The sequence below is a fragment of the Rhinoderma darwinii genome, chromosome 9, assembly GCF_050947455.1.
Source record: "Rhinoderma darwinii isolate aRhiDar2 chromosome 9, aRhiDar2.hap1, whole genome shotgun sequence".
Lineage (NCBI taxonomy): Eukaryota > Metazoa > Chordata > Amphibia > Anura > Rhinodermatidae > Rhinoderma > Rhinoderma darwinii.
The window spans coordinates 31,860,737-31,880,723 of NC_134695.1; the positions used below are offsets into that span (position 1 = coordinate 31,860,737).

Consider the following 19,987-nt stretch of genomic DNA (forward strand, 5'->3'; position numbering starts at 1 on the left):
CGAGAAGACAAGATGGCGCCGAGGAAACTGAATGCAGGAGCAGGCACATGCGGTCTGAAGCGGCAGACAGGCTGGAGAGATTTGCAAGAACCCCTCGTGCGAGCGGATCTGCAGCAGGCAAGACGCCGGTGGCTAGCAGTGGGAAGGCAGACAGCATGGCCTCGGGCTCCAGATACTCCGTGCTGGGAGAGGACACGGTGAGTGAGGAGGAGGAAGAGCTGGGTAGTCAGCGGCGGGACAGGCGTGTTGAGGAAGATGGAGGCAGAACGCATCACAGGAGAGACCAGGTGAAGGAGCCTTCCCTCACAGACATACTTGCTGCGGTGAAGCAGAACACCTCGATCTTATCTATAATGACTGGGCAGGTGGGAAGCCTGAAGGAAGATATACTGCCGTTACGAAATGATTTACAGAAAGTGGCAGAAAGAACCACAGTTGTTGAGGGGAGAGTGTCTGAAGTGGAAGATGTTCTGCCGGAGCTCAGACGTGATGTGCAGTCTCATTCCTTGGCGGTGGTAGCCCTGCAGGCTAAGGCGGATGATTTGGAAAATCGGTTACGCAGAAACAACATGCGGTTGGTAGGAGTGCCGGAAAAAGTTCAGGGCAATAACTCGGATGAGTTTTTTGAAAAATGGCTGCTGGAGCAGTTTGGCCGGGAAGAGCTGTCTCCTTTATATGCTGTTGAAAGGGCGCACAGAGTACCTACCAGACCGGGACCACCAGGGAGACCCCCCGAGACCGGTCTTAGTGAAGCTGTTACACTACAAGGACAGAGATAAGATACTGAGGAAGGCAAGGGAACGGCAGGATATCTCCATCAATGGCGCTAAAATATCCTTTTATCCGGATTTCTCTGCGGAAGTACAGAAGAAGCGGCTGCAATATTGGGACGTAAAGAAGCGTCTGAGTAACTTGTATATACCATACTCCATGATGTATCCGACTAAATTGCGGGTGGTTGCATTTGGGACTGCTTCATTCTTTGAGAACCCCAGAGATGCTGCCAGATGGCTGGATAGCAATGAGGCACGGCTGCGGAGACCGGCTGGAGAAGAGGATGTGTGAAAGCCCGCCTAGGTGGTAAAGTCTGGAGCCATGTTGGCGTTTGCGGGACTGTAGCACATTATATGTTCTTCTGCAGTTCTCCGGTGTGTGAACACCCTTGTCTGAAACACAGCAGGGTGGTATCCTTTTAACAGAGTGGCTGCACTTGATGGCGATGTTATTGTGGGATCATTACTGGGTACCGAATGTATCTGTAAATTCTGCTGATTGTGTGGGATTGTTTATTACATACGAAAAGCAGTGGGAGCCAGCTCTGGTGAGAAAGTTAAATTGTTCAAAGGGAGATGCCAATAGGGCATGTCAAAAGTTCGCACTATGGTGCGTTTCTGCTGGAGAGGAGAGACAGTACATGTCGCTCTGACCCTTTTCGGAGGGGAGGTTTTGTTGGGGGGGGGGGGGAACGCACGGCCTAATATCTTGACTGGAGCAGGCTGGAGTAGTAACAGATTTCTCAAAGATATGGCGCCTGATGGGGTCGGTTAAATGTCTATCCTGGAATGTCCGGGGAATACGGGAAGCTAGGAAACGACAGGCAATCTTTAACTGGGTTAAACAGCAAAATGCCCTGATAGTGGGGCTGCAAAAAACGCATCTGACTAGAGAATCTGTGTCCTTATTGCAGAGAGTGTGGATCGCACATGGGTTTCACTCCTTTCATACGACTTATTCTAGGGGGGTGAGTTTGCTGATACACAGGAGTCTTCCCTTTGTTTGTCATTCGTCTTTCTCGGATAAGGAGGGGAGGTATGTGGGAGTGCACTGTACTATATATCACTGGGAGTGAATTTGCCTACCTTGGGCCGGGAGGACCGTGAAAGCTTGGAGGCACCGATTTCACTGGAGGAGCTGGAACAGGCGATAAGGGATATGGCAAATGAGAAAGCTCCGGGTCCAGATGGGTTACCAGGGGAAATCTATAAAGGCATATGGGACGGAGTTAGCGCCACACTACTTGAATACTTTGCAGGATAGCTTTGACAGAGGTAAACTACCAGACTCCCTATATGAGGCGACGATAGTGGTTCTCCCAAAAGAGGGGAAAGACAGTCAATTACCGGAGTCCTACAGACCAATATCCTTGCTGACATCGGATGTTAAGATTTTGGCAAAGATGTTGGCGCTGCGGCTGAATAGGGTGGTACAGCATGTTGTGCATGAAGACCAATCGGGGTTCATGCCCTCCAAATCGACGGCTGTCAACCTCAGGCGGCTGTTTCTAAATCTTCAGGCGACACCGGATGATCAAGGAGGAAGGGCTGTGCTAACGTTAGATGCCACGAAAGCGTTCGATTGTGTAGAATGGGGGTATTTATGGCGAGTAATAGAAAATATGGGATTCGGCCCTAACTTCGTGAAGTGGGTACAGTTGCTGTATGCGGCCCCTACAGCCCGCATTCAGGCGAATGGTGCAATGTCCGAGAGATTTTCGATGGCCCGGGGTACCCACTGTCACCATTGCTGTTCGCCTTGGCGGTAGAGCCACTGGCGTGCCTCATAAGACAGGAGGAGCGCATAAGAGGCTTGCAATATGGGGAAATGGAGGAAAAAAATTTCACAATATGCAGACGATATTTTAATATATATGACGGACACTGAGAACACTCTGGAGGTAGTAATGGACACGATCACAAGGTTTGGGGAGTTCTCGGGATTAAATATTAACTGGACCAAGTTTGCTCTGATGTCACTTGACACGGTGAATATTGTAGATACTGGAGTGGGACCCCGGATTCCGATAGTCTCTGAATTTACGTACCTAGGGGTTAAGGTGACGGCTAGGGTTCAAGACTATATGTCTGAATGTTTTACCACTGCTGCTCAAGGTGAAACTTAAGGTGGACGCCTGGAACAGGCTCCCGCACTCTGCTCTGGGGAGGACTAACCTAATCAAGATGATCCTTATGCCTCAAGTTTTATATATTCTTCATAACTCCCCAGTATGCATACCTAAGCACTGGTTCAGACGATTGCACAATCTCTTTCGGGATCTGGTCTGGTAAAAAGGGGTTCCAAGGATTAAATTGGAGAAATTGCAATTGCCTAAAGACGAAGGGGGGGGGGGGGGGTCGCGCTGCCAAATGCCTGGATATATTACCTGGCTGCCCAGAGCCAACAGTTTAAGGGGTGGGAGGACACAGAGACATGGGGCTCTAACGCACGTTTATTGTCATATTTGGGGGGAGGACTCAACCCACTAGAGGGGCTGGAAGCGCATACCTTTAAGAGATTGGCGAGTGCTAAACCAACATTACTCCTGACACATAAAATATGGTGGCAATGCAAACAGATCCTGGGAGTGGGAATGTGTACCAAATATACTCCACTATGGCATAATCCGGTCCTGTGGGAATTATACCAATTAGAAGGCATGCAAAAATGGGAGTCGGCAGGGGTTAGGCGATTACAACACCTGTATGATGATAACGTGCTGAGATCATTTCAGCAGTTGAAAGACTTATTTCCACTGGGGCACAGTATGTTTTACCAATATTTGCAGATCCGTCATGCCCTACAGGCGGGCTGACGGGCTGACACGACCAAAGGCCTGATCTCAATGGTGTACAGGAGCTTACTGTCCAAACACCTGGGAAACCCGATGGTGCTGGTAAAAGCGAAATGGGAACAGGATGTCGGTCCATTGACCGAGGAGGAGTGGGAGGAGATATTAGCGTCCACATGTCACTTATCACTCAGTTTGGCGCAGAGGAGATCCCAACTCTTCCTGATACATAGAGTGTACCGCACCCCGTGGGTATTAAAACAGATGGGTATTAGAGCGGATGCTAAATGTCCTAGGTGCACGGAGGAGAAGGCGGACATATTACATATGTTTTGGTCATGTGAGGCCCTGTGGACCCTATGGGGGAAAATATTGGATCTGATAAAGCAGGTGTATGGTCGGGAATTGCGGCAGACCCTAAAGTTATGTTGTTGGGAGCGGTGAGAGAATTGGAGAGTGACAGAATGGCAATTGCCAAAATATTATATCAAACGAGGAAATGCATTGCTAAACACTGGCCGGACGCGGAGCCACCAGGGATGAGGGAAATTGTAGGAATGTTGAATTATAATACCCTGATGGAGCATAAGATATTTTCGAAAAAGGGGCACGGAAATTTTTTTTGATAAACAATGGAGCAGATGGTTGGCCTGTCCTGGGGTGCTGTCACCTGAACTGAGTAGACTAAGGGCGAGAGTCTTCTGAGGAACTGGAGGTGATAAAGTTTGGAGCAAAGAAGGGGTGGTGGGGAATCTTGATAAGAGAAATGAGCTCTGACCAATGGTACTAGAAACAATGGGTGGAGATATGGTGGGGATTTTCTGATATGCTGTAATTATTGTATACGATGTTGGAAAATTGAAATGTGAATGTCAATGTGTTATTTTATTTCTGTGTTCGTATCAATAATATTGGATTGATTTAAAAAAAAAGTGAATTCTCCATTTAATATATTTTCTTTGGGTGTTATCAGTCTCCACTTCACCCAAATTGTCATATTACATAACAAATTCAGGTGGCGGTGGATTCTTTCAGTCTTGTATTATCCCATTCCAAGAAGCAAACATTTAAAAAAAATTGTTGATGTAGATGTGCAAGGTCTTGTTTTTTCATGATTGACATGATTTTGGGGTGCAAAAGAAATAAATAATTTATATATATATATATATATATATATATATATATATATATATATATATATATATATATATATTTTTTAGCGTTTATATCAGTTTATTTTAAACTTGGAATTTTGAACTTTTTTTTGGTCCCACTATTTTTTATTTTATTTAAAGCCTTGCACGAATGTAACATATTTATAACATGTTAGCATTACCACTACAAAAACAAGAGAAAGCCGAGTACTAAGTAAAGTTTCGATCAGTACCTGGCTTACTTGCATGGGTCCAACCACATTTGTTTTGAACGTATCGATCATATCATCAGCATTGAGCTCGTCCAGGTTTACACGTGACATCACACCAGCATTGTTTATCAGCAAATTTAACCCAGAGCGGTTGAGATGTTTTTCTACTTCTACTACAGCTCCTTTCACGCTGTCTGTATCAGTGGCATCTGCAAATTCCAATAAAAAATATTTGAGAACAGGAATTTAAAAGAAATGTTAATTTAAAACAAACTCCCATCCTGTCTGGGTTTTCTCCAGGTACACTGGTTTCTTCCCACGCTCCAAAGAAACAGAATGATAGGTAACAGTATACTTTATGGTCGCACGATGCATAAAAATAGCGATACTATCTAGATGCTGTGCACCCCCAAACAGATCAATACAGCGAATTCATGTATTTCTATATTAAGTTGTCCGGCCGCGCAGCTTAGGATTCATTCACATCTGCGTCAGGGTCCCGTTCCGACGGAGCTTCCCATCAGAACGGGAGCCTGACTAAAACGGAAACCATAGGTTTCCATTTGCATCACCATTGACTTCAATTGTGACGGATTCGGTGCCAATGGTTTCTTTTTGTCTCAGTTGTGCAAGGGTTCCGTCGTTTTGATGAAATCAATACATTAGTCAACTACGCTAATAATTCCGTCAAAATGACGGATCCCTTGAACAACTGAGACAAACGGAATCCATGGTCTCCAGATCAGTCACCATTGAACCCTCTGGTTTACGTTTGTTTCAGCCAGGGTCCCGTTCTGACGGGAAGAACCGATGGAACGTCAGAATGGGACCCTGACGCAGATGTGAACGAAGCCTTATAATTGTAATACTTGACTTTAGACACTAGCAAGATGTGATGCGGCCAGCGACGCACTAATGTGAGACGCCGACCCATCCTCCATGTGGAGTCTCTGCTGCTAGTGCTGGGAACAGAGAGACTGTAGAAACCTAACCGGATCTGCTTAACGGACTATGGCACAATGGGTGAGATCACCATTTGCTATATAATAACCAAGAGCATGTTCTTTTAAAACATATTTTATCTAGGAATAAAATAAATTTTGATAAAAAGAAAAAACGATTGAGAAATATTCTTCTGTTCTTTCCTTTACATGCCATGCAATACACAGCCAATACCGCGGTTATCCACTTGAATGCGATGATCAAAGCTGACCGCGGCAGCCAAAGAGAAAATGAGAAGGGGGGGGACCAACCTTTGATTGCATCACAGGTAATCGCTGTGACACGATCGAGGGACATACATTGTATGGCCATACAGCACACGGTCCATTGAAGGACCCCAGGGTTGTCTGACCATATTTCCTGTTAGGTCATACTTGTGTATGTCCTAACAACTGCCTGTGTACTATCAGTACACAGGCTAATGTACTGGCATCTAGATATATGGCAGTACATTAAAGTTAAAGAACAAAATAAAAAAGTAAAAATGATAAGTAATGTTAAATCAAATAAAGATGATGTAAAAAAAAAAAAATTTAAAAACACACGCCACATTTTTTACAATAAATATTAAAATATAAGCCCCATTAAATAAAATAATACACATTTGGTATAATCGTCACCATAATAATCTGCAGAACAAATCAATAGCGTCATTTAGGATGATCGGTGTATGCTGCAAAAAAAAAGGGGAAACTGCAGTGGAAATGCTTTTTTGCCAAAATAAAAAAAACTTTATATAAATTAACCCCTTTGCACACATGGTGCGGGGGGGGGGGGGGGGTGAAGTATTGAGCGGGCTCACGCGCGGAGCCCACTCCATACGCTGCGTGTGTCAGTTGTGTATTACAGCTGACATTCTGGACTAATAGCGATCACTCTGTTCCTGGCCTTTTAACCCCTTAGATACCACGATCAACAGTGGCCGCGGCATCTAAGCTGTTCGAAAGAGGTGGTGGCCCCCTCTGACAGCCCATCTGCCCCCCACCACGCATTTGCGGGGTGCCAATGGTTGTCATGGCAGCTCAGGGGCCTAATGAAGGCCCCCCAGGTCTGCCTTTTTGCCTCTTAAAGGGGTTGTCCACCTTCTGACAACTGGTGACCTATCCACCGGATAGGTCAACAGTGCGGGTCCGACATCCGGACCCCGCACCGATAAGCCGCTCCGGAGGCCTGCGGGCACAAGATGTTGTGGCACATAATGATACGTACGGAGCCCAGAAGCAGTTGGCTCCGTACATAGCATAGAACTGCAGGTCTGCTCCTATTTACCGGGTGTCGTACCCCCACAGATCATGTACTGATAACCTATTTGCTGGATATGTCATCAGAAGCTGAAAAACCCCTTCAAGCCCTGCGTCTGGACTATTTAAAAGAAAAAAAAAAGAAAAATATAAAAATAAAAAGTTAATAAAGTTCTCAGTAGTGAAGAAAAAAAAATTAAAAAAAATTAAAAGTTCAAAAGTCCCCCCTTTTCTGATTTTTCCTCTAAAGCAATATAATTATTTTTTTTTGTATTGTCGGGTCTGTAAGGGTATGTTCACACAACCTCTTTTCAGACGTAATGGAGGCGTTTTACGCCTCGAATTACGCTTGAAAAGACGGCTCCAATACGTCGGCAAACATCTGTCCATTGCTTGCAATGGGTCTTACGATGTTCTGTGCAGACGAGCGGTCACTTTACGCGTCGCTGTCAAAATACGGAGCGTAAAATTACGGCTCGTCAAAAGAAGTGCAGGACTATAGACTATTGAAAACAGCTCCAAAAACTGCTGTAAAAAAACGCAGCGAAAAAAGAGTTGCTCAAAAAAACGTCTGAAAACCAGGAGCTGCTTTCCCTTGAAAAGAGCTCCGTATTTTCAGACGTATTTTGTTAAGCGTGTGAACATACCCTTAAAGTCCAAACTAATACAATATAACATTATTTAACTTGCACGGTAAACAGTGTAAAAAATACAAATTAACTGCCAGAAATCGCTGGTTTTTGGTTACCCTAGCACACAAAAATAAGAAGTAATTAAAAAGTCATATGTACCAAAATATGCTACAGAAAAAACTACAGCTAGTAACGCAAAAAATAAGCCCTCAAACGACGAGGAAAAAAAAAAAGTTAAGGCTCTGAAAATGTGGCGACTAAAGCACATTATTTTTTAACAAATAATTTTTACTTCGTAGTAAAATAAATTAAAAAAAAACAAAAAAAAAACATACATTTGGTATCGCTGTAATCATATCAACTCATAGAATAAAGTGAACAAAATAAAGTTAAGTTGATGTTTTTACTTCACGGTGAAACCCGTGAAAACGAAACCCCAAAAAGGGAGGAATCGATTTTTTTCCAATTCCAACCCACAAAGAATTTTTTTTCAGTTTTCCATTACATTATGTGGTACTTTAAAGGAAAGGTTTGGTTTCATAACACGTTTTTGTTTATTTTAATATTAGATTGATTTTATTTATTTTCTTTACATACATTTTTTTTTATTAACACTTTTCTATGGGGGCTGCAATTACTTATTGCTTCTGTGTATTTGTCTCTTCACAACACATACACAGATGCAATATGGCAGCTACGGGGCATAGGAGATAGGGACCGGAGCCGTTCCGATCTCCTAAGCACACAAACGTGCTTTTGCGGCCGCAATTCCCCCTGAAAATCCACGGGAAAATTGCGGCCCCATTCGTTCCTATGGGGCATGCACACGACCACAGAAAGAATGGGCAAGCCTTATTACGGCTGTGTTCTGCGGTCTGGGCTCATTGAAAATAATGGCCACGCCATGAGCACAGCCCGCGATTTGCGGGCTGCTCGCGGCTGACACTCCGTGGCCGGCCAACCCGAAAATCACGGCCGTGCACATGGCTACGGTCGTGTGCATGAGGCCTAAGGGTAAGTTCACACGCTGAGTCAAAAACCGTCTGAAAATACGGAGCTGTTTTCAAGGGAAAACAGCTCCTGATTTTCAGAAGTTTTTTAAGACTTTTAAGCCACTCGCAGTTTTCGCTGCGTTTCTTACGGCCGTTTTTGGAGCGGTTTTCTATAGTCAATGAAAAACAGCTCCATAAACGTCCCAAGAAGTGTCCTGCACTTCTTTTTCGTGGCCGTTTTTTTACGCATCAGTTTTTAAAAACGGCCGCGTAAAAAAAACGGTCCATCGAAACAGAACGCCGTTTTTCCCATTGAAATCAATGGGCAGATGTTTGGAGGCGTTCTGCTGCCGATTTTTCGGCCGTTTACGGCCCGAAAAACTTCCGGAAATAGGCCGTGTGAACATACCCTTACTCTGAACTCCGCAAGCTTTGTGACATGCGCAGTTCACAGTGACCAGCGTATAAGCTGGTTTGTAGGGGGAAAGCCGGCGCCATCTTGTTGAAGCCCGGCAGAATAGCAGCTAAGGCGAGCGTACATGCAGAGGGGGGGGGTGCGTGATGGTTTGCGGGTGTGTGGGGGGGTGTGCAGGTGCTTTTGGAGGGGGGGCATGTAGGGGCGAGGTTGTTGGCGTGCTGCATTTGCCTTTCTATCGAATTATTGATGTTTTTATTTATTGTAAACCTTGTGAGCATGGATTAAAACCAGCGTGGAGTGAACGGTTTTCAGAGGCTGTTGCACTAGGTTTCTCTTTTTTTACATACTAGAGAGATAGGATTTTATCCTACCAGGAGTTCGAACGTCGGGAGACACTACGGAGCTCTGGGGAACAAGATTGTCTAGTGCATATTCACAGAGAGAACGTGTCCATACCGTCTACACTTTTGACTGTTCATTCAGTGCCGTCTGAGCAGTAAAACCGTGCGGTGTTATATGTTGTGGCGTGCAGGGTCTTGTGTGGTTGGGGTGTGCGTGTGTGTGGGGGGGGTTGCAGAGCATCTGTATGCGTGGGAGAGGTTTGTTGAAGGGGGGTGGGGGGGGGGGAGCTTCATGATGCACCAGAATTTTTACCAACGATTAATATTTCTGGTGAATCTCTAGGTCCCGTGCGCCACAATAGAAACTACAGTTGATGGTCCTCTAGTTTCTATTGCAGCGCAGGCGAGAAAACAGACGTCTGCTGTGGGTGAATATAAGTACTTATATTTTTCATATTGCTAACTATTTTTTTTTGCCAGTTCAGCTGGACCTATTGGACGACGTTGTAGATTCGATGGACTACTGTGATCTACGTTTTTTTTATTTTTATGAAATGGTTAAGGTGGATTGTGTGGGGAAGTTTTTATTTAAATAAAAATATTTTCTTTTGTCTATATTTTTTAATACTTTATTACCACCTTAGTAATGGCAGTTGTCGGTTTGATGATAAAAAGGCTGCAACTAACTTCCCCGGTACCCACTGCCACCAGGGGTGCTGGGAAGAGCCGGGTACGATTCAGTACCTGACCATCTGTTGCGATGGCCAGGCACTGCGGCGGCCGCAGACTGGTATTATGAGGCTGGGAAGGGCCAAAAACCTTGGCCCTTCCCACCCTGGCCTGCTGCTGCTATGTTGTATCTGGCTGATTATAAGAAATGGGGGGACCCCATGTATTTTTTTTAAAATGACGTGGGATTCCACCCCCCCCCCCCCCCCCATTTTTCATAACCAGCCAGATGCAACACAGCAGCAGAAGGCTAGCATTACCAGGGTGGGAAGGGCCACAGTTTAGCCCTTCCCAGACCCAGAATACCAGCCTGTGCACGACCATCGCAACAGATGGTCGGGTACTGGATTGTATCCGGCTTTTCCCAGCACCCCTGGTGGCGGTGGGTACAGGGGTAATAATGAGGGGTTAACGCTAGCCTTTTTACTGGCTAACACTAAGCCCCGCCTTAGAAATGAACGTCGTCAAACAGACAACCGCCACTATCAAGGCATTAAAAAAAAAACAGACATAAGAAACGATCCCGCACCGCAGAAAGAACGGACATGTCTTATTACGACCGTCTTCTGCGGTCCGGGCTCATTGAAAATAATGGCCGCGGCCATGTGCATTGCCCGTAAATCGGCTTGTGGCTGACAGTCCGCTGCCGACCCGGAAATCACGGCCATGCACATTGCTACAGTCGTGTGCATGAGGCCTAAGGACTCTCACTGACGCTGGGATCATTTGGCGCATTTTACGCACCAAAGAATTAATCCAACGCTTCTTTTTTTACAAATGCTTGTGTAAAGAAGAGCGTAGTATGCACTAACGATTTGCTTTCCCATTGATGTAAATGGGAAGCTTAAGAAAGTGTTTTGACAATTTCTTCACGTGTTTTTTACGCACTTTGGGTTAGCTTTTTGCAAATTTTTTGGCGCATAATTACGTGTTTTAATGCGCCAAAGAATTCACTCGACACGTCTTTATTTACACAATGCCTTTTTTATGTAAATTAAAAGCTTAATCTAGCTAAAATGCACCAAAAACACGCCGTGTGAACCGGTCAACTGAAATGTAATTCAACAGATTCTTCGCTCTTGACTTTCATCATTCTTAACCTTGGTGTATTTTATAGATTCTGCCAGCTAGTATCTGTACAATCTCTCCAAAAATTGACCTGGACAATGCTCAGCATCTTGAGGACACATTTTCCTGACTTGTAGCCAACAATAGGAAGGGGGGGGGGGGGGGGAAGGCTCCCTCCCACATTTACAGCAGCTGTAAGTCAGGTTGGAAGTGTTCCCTATGGTGGCCAACATAGGAACAACATGTCAAATTATTATTTCATTTTTAATACTTACCACCTTGGGGGGAAGAAAAAAAAAAAATACTAATAAAATACACTTTCGACATACAAACTAAACGGACATCACAATCGTGATGTGAACAGGCCCAATACTCTCCAGAATGGATTCCTGGAAAATAAGTTGCGTCTGACCAGCTCAGGTAAGAGCAAATCTGGATGTGACTGTTGTGATATCTTTGGATTTTGCAAAAGCATTTGATACTGTACCATACAACAGCCTAATATCGAAGCTACAGAGGCCGGGACTGGGGGACATTGTATGCACATGGATGAAGAACTGGTTGAGGCCTTATTCATACAAACATGTTAAACTTCCGTGTGACGGCGGTTGAAACAACGGCCGTCACACGGACCTATATAATTCAATGTGGCCGTTCACACGGCCGTTGTTTCAACGAACCGTGTGATGGGTCCGTGAGAAAATAGGACATGTCCTATTTTTGTCACGCTTCACGCATCCCTACATAGACGCTAGTCTATGGGGGGATGCGTGATATCGCGCCCCGCAGCGCACGGATGCACCTCGGACGTGAAAAACTGTAGTTTTTCACATCCGAGATGCACAACGCCCATGTGAATTCGACCTAAGGGGCAGAAAACAAAGGATAGTTGGTAATGGGCTAAAGTCAGCAGTGGGGTACCCCAAGGATCTGTGCTAGGCTCAATTGTTTTTGATCTTTTTGTTAATGACCTTGTAATTGGGATAGAAAGTAAAGTGTCAGTTTGGAGCGTATCTCCTGTGGTATTTGCAAGATTATAAAGCGTTTTTCTGCCAAACAATTGCATAAGCCAAAGCATAACCGCATTAAAAGCATAAGTAATCAATCATGAATTTAATGTGGGTCTATTTAAAATAGCAGAAGACGACGAAGAGATGTGTGGAAAGAAAATAAATATATATATATATATATTTTAATGTGAAAAACCCTTCTATAATGTATGCCTGGTCTGACCTGGTGTTCGGTGGCCAAAAATAATTTAGAGTAGAAAAGATTCTACATTCTCTTTAAACATGGCGCAGACTTACAACAAATAAATGCCTTCTCCAGAACTAAAAACTGCCTGTCTGCCACGGTCTTGTACTGATCATAGAGATTAGTACAAGAGCCTGAAGGTAAATGTGAATGACCTCTGAATACCCAAACGTACCTTCCGGGGTATCAGAAAAGCAGCGGGGAAAGGAGGTGCCGGAAACCATGTCTGTCAGTCAATAGGAGGCTCTGCCCCTGGTGCTCAGGGGTGGGGGTTTTGTGGTTACCACTGAGTAGCTGTTACTGCTAAGGCGGCACTGCAGCAATCCATGTTAAGGGGTTACTGCAGCAGTCACGGTTAGGTTTGATCATCCTGTTCAAATGTCCGTTTTTTTATTTATTTATCATATAACTTGGCTATACAAGTTTTTTTTTAAGCAGCTTAAAATTTTTATGCATATCTGAAGAAGTACAATCTGACAATGTGTCCCTCAGACCAAACAAGATTGTGCACCCCTTCTTTTGAGCACTGGTATAAACTTAGTACATCATTAATGGGATTATGTGGGAACGAAAAGTATTAGCAGTACACATTGCAGTATGTGAGTACACTCGCTAATATACATTCCAGTCCCCGGGATGATTATGAGATTTTTATAGCGCTGACAGGGTACCGGAAGTCTATGACCGGCCCCGGTGTACGCTATGTACAAGCAGTAGTACAGCGATTACATAGAGCCCAGCAGGGTCAGTCACATGACGACAAGTCATGTAGTCATGAAGGAAGACTGTGCAACTAGATTTCCAGACCGGAATGTATTTTAGCGAGTGTACTCACGTACTGCAGTCAGTACTCTGCTAATACTTTTCGTTCCCCACATAACCCCTTTAAAGATACTAGTTATTTAGTGGCTTACTTACCCAGAGAAATTAGCACAATATTGCTATGCTTGGAAGCTAAATTCCTTAGTTCCTGAAAAAGAAAAAAAATACAAATATTTACTATGAGACTTAACCCACTTATTTCTATTTGTAAGAGAAAGTCATAGATGCGCTAACACCATAATATTAATAATCTCTATTTATATGGCACCAACATATTCCGCAGCACTTTACAATTCAGAGGGAACATGTACAGACAATATCAGACCTTACATAGTAACAAAACTAATTTACAATTCAAACAGGAGGCGTGAGGTCCCTGCTCGCAAGAGCTTACAATCTATGAGGGAAAAGGGGTAACACAAAATGTAAAAAGGGCTTGTTCAGTACAATGGTCCAGCCATCTTTTATACATATAGTGTAGAGCGCGGGTAGGGTGGTAGACAGAGATGAGGTAGGAGATGTAAGGAGGTGCAGCACTGTGGAGAGCTTTGTGGGTGAGAGTAATACGTTTCAATTATATTCTTTGAGGAATGGGCAACCAGTGCAGCGACTGGCATGGGGTAGAGACATTGGTGTAGCAGTCCAGTGCAGGGACTGTGGCAAAGGGTAGAGGCATTGGTGTAGCAGTGCAGCGACTGGCACGGGGTAGAGGCATTGGTGTAGCAGTGCAGTGACTGGCACAGGGTAGAGGCATTGGTGTAGCAGTGCAGTGACTGGCACAGGGTAGAGGATGGTCAGAAAGATGAGCGCCTCTGCTGCATTCAGGATAGATTGGAGAGGGGAGAGTTTAGTCAGGGGAAGAGCCATTAGTAATAAGTTACAGTAGTCAAGATGAGAATAAATCAGAGTGACAATGAGAGTTTGGGCTGTTACCAGAGTAAAGCCTCATGCACACGAACGTGTTTTTTGAAGCCACAATTCACCCGCAAACCTGCGGGTGAATTCCAGTCCCATTAATTTCTTAGGGCCCATGACGACGACCGTTGTTTCCACGGTCCATGCATTGCCCGGAAGCCTGGACCGCAAAAATATAGGATATGTCTTATTACGGCCGCATTGTAATTAATGTACACGCCACGGCCCGTGATTTGCGGGCGGCTCGCGGGTGACACTGCGTGGCTGGCCGAGCTGCAAATCACAGGCCGTGCACACCACTACGGTTGTGTGCATGAGGCCTTATCCACACGAACGTGTTTAACATCCGTGATACGCGCGTGAAAATCACACGCTTCGCACGTGTGTCCGCTGTATAAAACTCACGACATGTCCTATACTTGGGTGTTTTTCGCGCATCACGCACCCATTGAAGTCAATGGGTGCTTGAAAATCACGCATGCCACACGGAGGCACCTCCGTGGGACGTGCGTTTTTCACATAACGTGCTTTTCGGTTTACAAACACACACAGTGTCAAAATGATGGCGGCTGCGCGAAAATCACGCAGCCGCGCATCATATGGTGATGACACACGGAACTGTTAAGTGCCTTTTGCGCGCGGGCAAAACGCACACGCTCGTGGAAATCCAGCCTTAGAAAGATTCAGTTTCAGATAGAGAGAGGACATGATGTTAGAGACAGCGGACAGACAATCACTGGTGTTCTGTATTAGAGCCGGGGTGATGTCATGGGAAGAGGCATATAATTGGGTGTCATCAGCGTAGAGATGGTACTGGAAGCCAAATAACGGATGGGTGGTCTAATAGGTGATGTGTAGTGAGAAAAGATGAGGGGGCCTCGGACTGATCCCAACAGCCAGAGGAAGAGGAGAAGAAGTAGAGCCAGCAATATATAAATAGTGCAGTGTATTATAAAATCGATCGCGCAGTAAAGTTCCTTAGCATTACTTAGAGAGGTAAAAATTGCTAACAAATAAATGAAAAATTCTAAATAAAAACAACATTTTTTTCCATAAAAAATGCTTTATTATGAAAAAAACAGGAAAAATAAAAAAGCTACACATAATTGGTATAGAAGCATCTGTAACGAGTCAAACTATAAAACTATTGTTATTTAAGCCGCACGGTGAGCGCCGTAAAAAATAAAATAAAAAAAATATATGCCAGAATTGTCGTTTTCTATTCATTCTGCCTACGAAAAAAATGCAATAAAAAGTGATCAAAAAGGTCGTATGTACGCCAAAATAGTACCACTAAAAACTACATGTCATTCTACAAAAAAAAATAAGCACTCATACAGCTATGTCGGCAGAAAACGAAAAAAGTATTGTCTCTCTGAATATGGCGACATAAAAACAAATACATTTTGAAAAAAAAAAAAAAAATGTGTGGGGAGAGCTCCACGATGCCCCAGAATTATTAATATATCTGCTGCATCTCTAGTTTCCGTCCTAGTTGATTGACATCTAGTTTCTTTTGCGGCGCAGCGGAGAAGACAGAAGTCTGCTGTAGGCGAGTATAAGCATTTTTCATATTACTAAGTTTATTTTTTGTTTTGCAGGTTCCTGGACCTATTGGACTACGTCGTAAATTCGTTGGACTACTGCGATGATCTACATTTTCTTTTAATAAATAAAATGGTTAACGAGGGTCTTGTGGGGAGTTTTTATTTCAATAAAAAAATAATTTTCTTATGTCTCTGTTTTTTCAATACAGTTGTCTGTTTGACGACATACATTACCAAGACGGGGCTTAATGTTAGCCAGTAAAAAGACTAGCACTAACCCCCCCTCCCCATTATTCCCCCGGTACCCACCGCCACCAGAGAAATCGGGAAGAGCCGGGTACAATCCAGTACCAGACCATCTGTAGTGATGGTTGGACACTGGGGTGGCCGCAGGCATGCATTATGAGGCTGGGAAGGGCCAAAAACCGTTCCCACCCTGGTAATGCTAGGCTGCAGCTGCTTTATTGTATCTGGCTGGTTATGAAGTGTCATTTTGTTTTTGTTTTTTTTTTAAAAACAATAAATAATTGACAAAAATAATGTGGGGTCCCACTCATTTTCATAACCAGCCACATACAACACAGCAGCAGAAGGCTAGCATTACCAGTGTGGGAAGGGCCACTGTTTTTGGCCTTTCCCAGACTACTACCAGCCTGTGGCCGCCCCAGTGAGCGAGCAAGCCCTACAGATGGTCAGGTACCGGATTATACTCGGCTCTTCCCGATACCCCTGGGTGCGGTCGGTACTGGGGTAATAATGGGGCTTAGTTTGTGCTACCCTTTTTACTGGCTAGCACTAACAGACAACTGCCATTACTAAGGTGCTAATAAAGTATAAAAAAAAAAAATAGACACATAACTCCCTGTTCACACAGAGATTTTTGGCGCGGAAACCCCCGAAATTGTCCCACATTGATTTCAATGTGATGCAGAGGAGTCTTCTTCCCGGGCGGTTTCAGACGCTAGCGGAAAAAAAAAAGCAGCGTGTCCTTTCTTGGTGCAGCCTCTGCCTCTGACGTCCTATTGAAATTAATGGGAGGCAGAAAAATCTGTGGCGCTCGTTTCCAAGCGTTGTGTGCGGTTTTGCTGCGTTTTTTTCTGCGTGGCCGAAAAGCACATCGAAAAATGCATGCGTGTTTACGGCTATTTTTCAATGCGGTTTTCGGCCGCACCGTGAAAACGTGGCAAAACCGCACTGTGTGAATACACCCCTACAAAATAATTTTTTTTATTGAAATAAACTCCCCCACACAACCCTCGACGCACCAAAGAATTGACCCGACGCCTTTTTTTTACGCAACACGCTTTTTAACAACGCTCACGTAAAAAAGCGTGTTTTATGTACTAATAGCGCACATTACCATTGATGTAAATGGACAGCTTAATGAAGCGGTTTTTTTACGTGTTTTTTGGCACATAAAGTGCGCCCAAAACCGTGTAAAATACACGCCGTGTGAACCCGTCAACTGAAAAGTAATTTACCACAGGGTCTTCCCTCTTGACTGTCATCATTCTAAGGGTATGTTCGCACGCCTAACCAAAAATGTCTGAAAATACGGAGCGGTTTTCAAGGGAAACCAGCTCCTGATTTTCAGAAGTTTTTTAATCCACTCGCATTTTTCATGGCCGTTTTTGGAGATGTTTTCAATAGAGTATGAAAAACATCCCAAGAAGTGACCGCGGCCGTTTTTTTACGTAAAAAAAAGGCCCGCCGGAACAGAACGCCGTTTTTCCCATTAAAATCAATGGGCAGATGTTTAGAGGCATTCTGCTTCCGATTTTCCGGCCGTTTACGGCCCGAAAATAGGCCATATGAACATACCCTTAGCCTTTTGGTGTGTTCTAGAGCTTCTGCCAGCTACATTGTACAATCTCTTTAAAAATGGCAGTTGGACACTGGTTGACAATTTGAAGACACCTTTTTCTGGCTTGTAGCCAAAAATAGGGAGGGGGTTGAGTCTCCCTCCCACATTTACAGCAGCTGTGAGTCAGGTCAATTTGCTTGATTCACCTAGCTCAAATTCTGGGAAGTGCTCCCTCTGGTGGCCAACATAGGAAAACGTGTCAAATTATTATTACATTTTTAATACACAAAAAAATTTTTTTTTTAATTAAAAATAAGTAAGGCCCCATGCACACGAATGTGCTGTTGCAGCCGCAATTCCCCTGAAAATCTACAGGAGAATTGTGGCCTCATTCATTTCTATAGGCCTATGCACACGACCGTGGTTTCCAGGCTCATAGGAAATAATGAACGCTGCCACGTGCACAGCCCGCGGATTGTGGGCAGCTTGCGGGTGACACTCCGCAGCAGGCCAACCCGAAAATCACAGCCGTGCACATGGCTACGGTCGTGTGCACGAGGCCTAACTTACTTGAATTTTTTTTTTTTTATCCGCAACCCATTCCCTTTAAGGGCCAAAATAGGTAGGTCATGAAAGGGTTAAAAAAAAGAAATCCATAAGTAGCGCTCGTCTTGATTTATATTGACCCACAGGGGCCGAATTTGCTATTCTAGGAAATCATGCGGTGATACAAATACCGATACCCCGATAATAAGGAGCCGGTTATGTAGTTACGATGCGGAAGTTGGTTTCTTATTCGTCCAGTTTTTTTATTATTACATTACAGGGAAAACTTAAATGAATAATAAAATACATTGCACTGGAGCTAGCCAGGGGTGAAAAGAGTTAAAAACAGAAAGAGCTGGCACACAAATGGGCATCAAAGTGTAAAGGGTTAAATGACTTTGAGCCACTCCTTTCACACTGCCAACATAAAAAGCCGGATGCCCCGTATAAAATTCAGCCTGGCCTGAACAGGTCCTGGGCATGAAAGCTGGCATCAAAGTGTGCGGTGTGTGTGATCAGTTACCCAAAATCATTTAAACACCAGTCACTTATTCAAGTAAGTGAAAAGTGTCACTCTACCCACTTTGGTGCCAGCTTTCATGCCCAGAACCCGTTTGAGCCAGGCTGAACTCTACTGAATTTATGTTGGGCATTACCCTCTGTATATCAGCATGTGAGATCAGTGGCCCAAATTCATTTAACCCTTTAAATCACACTTTGATGCCTGCCCATTTTTGTGCCAGCTCTTCCGGTTTTTCGGCTGTTTTCACCTCTGGCCAGCTCAGTGTAGCAGATTTTATTATGAATCGGATTTCTCCATAATATATTAATTTTAAAAAAAACAAAAAACTAAAAATGTTAATAAGAAATAAATCAACTTCAGCATCGTTATGCTGATGGAAGTAGAATTATTATATTATAGGATATTATTAGCGCGTGAACACATTTCTCCTTAGACAGGGGTCAGATAGTGTCTGCCGATCACCTCAAGTCCCGCCCCGCCACGCCCATGGCCACGCCCATCCAGGTCACATAACGCACTTGACGCTTGGCACATGAAAACATGCAGGTTCATGGGGTGCGGGTTATATCCCCCACAGCAACAAACACCAAGAGAAGTCACGACATGGAGAGAGACAGAGAAACGCACGCGACCTCACCTCACTGCGGGCTCCATCTGGCGTCCTGCATGTCGCGAAGATCTTCTCAGGAGGTTGCGGTTTAGCTATAAATTTCTTGATCAGCTCCAGCCCGATCCCGCGATTGGAGCCAGTGACAAGGACACTGCTAATCATTCTGTCTGTCCTGGTGGCACTGCGGTGCGAGCTGCAAACTCTCCCTATATCCCGACACTGCCTCCTCCCCCTCCCCCTCACGTGGCCGAAAAGAAGTAGAAACCCTTTCATGGCCGAGGGGCCTGCGATGACCTAATCATGAGTTCTACAAATTGTTGTAATTCCACTAGTGATATTATTTACACCACGATACAATCCTCTAATCTAAAGTTTCATGAGTAAAATATTCAACACTTAAAACTCCTACATAAGGCTGAGTTCACACCACGCCATGTCGCTGTGACTGGTAAAATGAAGGCAAAATGGCACAGTTTTGCAGCAAAAACGCATTTTGACCACAGAATGTGAACCCAGCCTAAAACAAATATGTTTCACCTGTAAAAACGGCCTAAAAAAACCATATATGGCACATGTAAATGCACCCATATAAATACCGGCACATTGACAGTC

The 19,987-nt window shown here is 44.3% G+C and overlaps 1 protein-coding gene across 1 annotated transcript in view; it reads right to left on the reverse strand.

Annotated features, from left to right (window-relative positions):
• Nucleotides 1-19,606, reverse strand: part of LOC142660308 (C-signal-like) — a 49,301-nt gene extending 29,695 nt beyond the window's left edge. Inside the window, exons 1-3 of the mRNA XM_075836906.1 lie at nucleotides 19,403-19,606; nucleotides 13,527-13,578; nucleotides 4,953-5,140 (exon numbers count right to left, since the gene is read on the reverse strand). Of these exons, the coding sequence (XP_075693021.1) occupies nucleotides 4,953-5,140; nucleotides 13,527-13,578; nucleotides 19,403-19,537 (375 nt within the window). The 5' untranslated portion in view covers nucleotides 19,538-19,606. The remainder of the gene's footprint in view (nucleotides 1-4,952; nucleotides 5,141-13,526; nucleotides 13,579-19,402) is intronic.
• Nucleotides 19,607-19,987: the final 381 nt, after the last annotated feature.